Source organism: Pundamilia nyererei, unplaced genomic scaffold (genome assembly GCF_000239375.1).
Source record: "Pundamilia nyererei isolate P.nyererei 1_Seehausen unplaced genomic scaffold, PunNye1.0 scaffold00461, whole genome shotgun sequence".
Lineage (NCBI taxonomy): Eukaryota > Metazoa > Chordata > Actinopteri > Cichliformes > Cichlidae > Pundamilia > Pundamilia nyererei.
The window spans coordinates 47,485-49,386 of record NW_005187862.1 but is presented as its reverse complement, the minus strand read 5'-3'; the positions used below and the strand labels follow the sequence as shown (position 1 = coordinate 49,386).

Below are 1,902 nucleotides of genomic sequence, written 5' to 3'. Positions count from 1 at the left end.
AGGTGAGTGTGTCACCTGTGACAGTGATCCAGCTGGATGGAGACTCTCCATGACCGCTGATGTCACACTTGTAGAGGCCTTCATCAGACCTGGAAACATGCTGGATGGTCATGTGACCTGTAGAGTCTTTCCCAGTGAAGACGCCATCTTTGAAGAAAATGGCTGTGATGTTGGAGGGAGTGGTCTTTGTTTTACAGAGCAGAGTGACGTCATCTCCCTCCATCACAGGGAGGACAGGACTCTGCAGGATCACTGATCCACCTCAACACAGAGACAAACTACAGCATTTCATCCATTTACACACAGCTTCATCAACACTAACTCCACACACTCAGCTTACCAGTGACTGTCAGGTTAACCATGTTACTGATGGGACCCTCTCTGGACTCACACCAGTAAACTCCACTGTCCCATGGGAGGACACTGCTAATGTTACAGGAAGAATCAGCTGCTGCTCCCCACTCCTCACACTCAGCTCTGATTTCTCTGCTTGTGTTTCTCCTCAGAGTCCATCCAGCAGAGCTGTCGTCCTCGTCACAGCTCAGAGACACAAACTCTCCCCCAAACATCTGAGAGCTGCTGGGACTCACAGTCAGAAGAGCTGTGATGAAAATCTATATAAATATATTCATATTAAATTTTTCATAAACACTTAGGGCTGAAATAACATTCCTGGTGATCATCATTAACTATTGTAGAAGCCATTCTTGGGTTAATACCTTATGTGGTCACTAGAGGTCACCTTTTTCTGTTTTGATTATGTAATGTAAAGGTATTTAAGGTAGACTCACGTAATCGGCGTCAGGTGTGTCATTAAGAAGGCAAACAGTTTGTGACCGTTGCGCTGTTATGCTAAGTCGATACGGAATAAAAACAAGATACATACTGCTGTATTTATTGGACTGTTAAATTAATTCATGCATACCAGTGACATCGCGTCACCCCCCGTTAACGTCCACCTCAGTGGCTTCAAGCGTAGGCTTAGCCTCTACAACTATGTCAAACAACAGCATCTTCATCGTGATCAAACTTTAACTGAACTTTTGGGTTGAAAATATTCATTCATATTCACGAGAGTCAATAAATTTTAATCTTTAAAATGTGTTGTTTATTTCAGGTTTAAAAAAGGACAAGAGAAGGTTACCGACCTTGGTTTGTGGTGTAGCTCAGCAGTGAGATCAGAACTAAAAAGAAATGAAACAGAGGTTGGTTTAGAGGTTTTACACAGTTTGATCGAGCTACAGACTCATGCAGAATAAGCAGAAAAAGCAGGAAGTGATTCTCTCTTTGTTGTCTTCTACGCAAACTCGATATTTATGTGGAGAAACAAAAGAAGTGGCATCTTTAGGCCTTTTCAAAGATGAAACCCATTACAGTATACTTACAAAGCAGAAGAAATGATTTCTCCATTCTGTCTTTTGTTGATACTGAATTAATTCTTCTTGCATCAGTTCACTCACATAACACATGAACCTCCTCCTCCTTCCTCTGTTACAGGGTGTTAGTTCATGTGGTTTCCCCCCTCATCATTATTATGAGAAAAGATTCTTTGGTTTCAATACATGAGGAAATACACTTTTAATACAAGGCAGTGATCAAAAAGATGAAAAAAGGAGAGAAAAATACACAGAAATGTTCAACAAAGCAAACCTTTGAGGAGAGAAAGACATCTACTCCAAATTTTACAACCAACGACACTTTAGAAAGCACTGCAGCGCTCAAGATGCAGGCTTGTGGGGGACAGAAACGAGGTAGGAACAGGCAGCAGAAGCAGATTTAAGATGAAAAATGAATTTAGTGCTGATGTTTGGGGAGCTGCATTTGCCATCATCAGTTAATATTACATATTTAAATAAATTATATCAAAACTATAGCAGTAATAACAGTTTGGAATTCTTCAGC

General features: G+C 40.9%; 1 protein-coding gene across 1 annotated transcript; it reads right to left on the bottom strand.

Moving 5' to 3' along the window:
• Positions 1–34: 34 nt before the first annotated feature.
• On the bottom strand, positions 35–569 carry LOC102204274 (Fc receptor-like protein 5; the record flags this gene model as incomplete). Its single annotated transcript, XM_013916091.1, has 2 exons — positions 341–569; positions 35–261 (listed from the first exon to the last, which is right to left on the bottom strand). Coding segments are annotated over exons 1-2 (456 nt in total), but the record flags the coding sequence as incomplete, so codon positions are not given.
• Between the last annotated feature and the right edge of the window lie 1,333 nt (positions 570–1,902).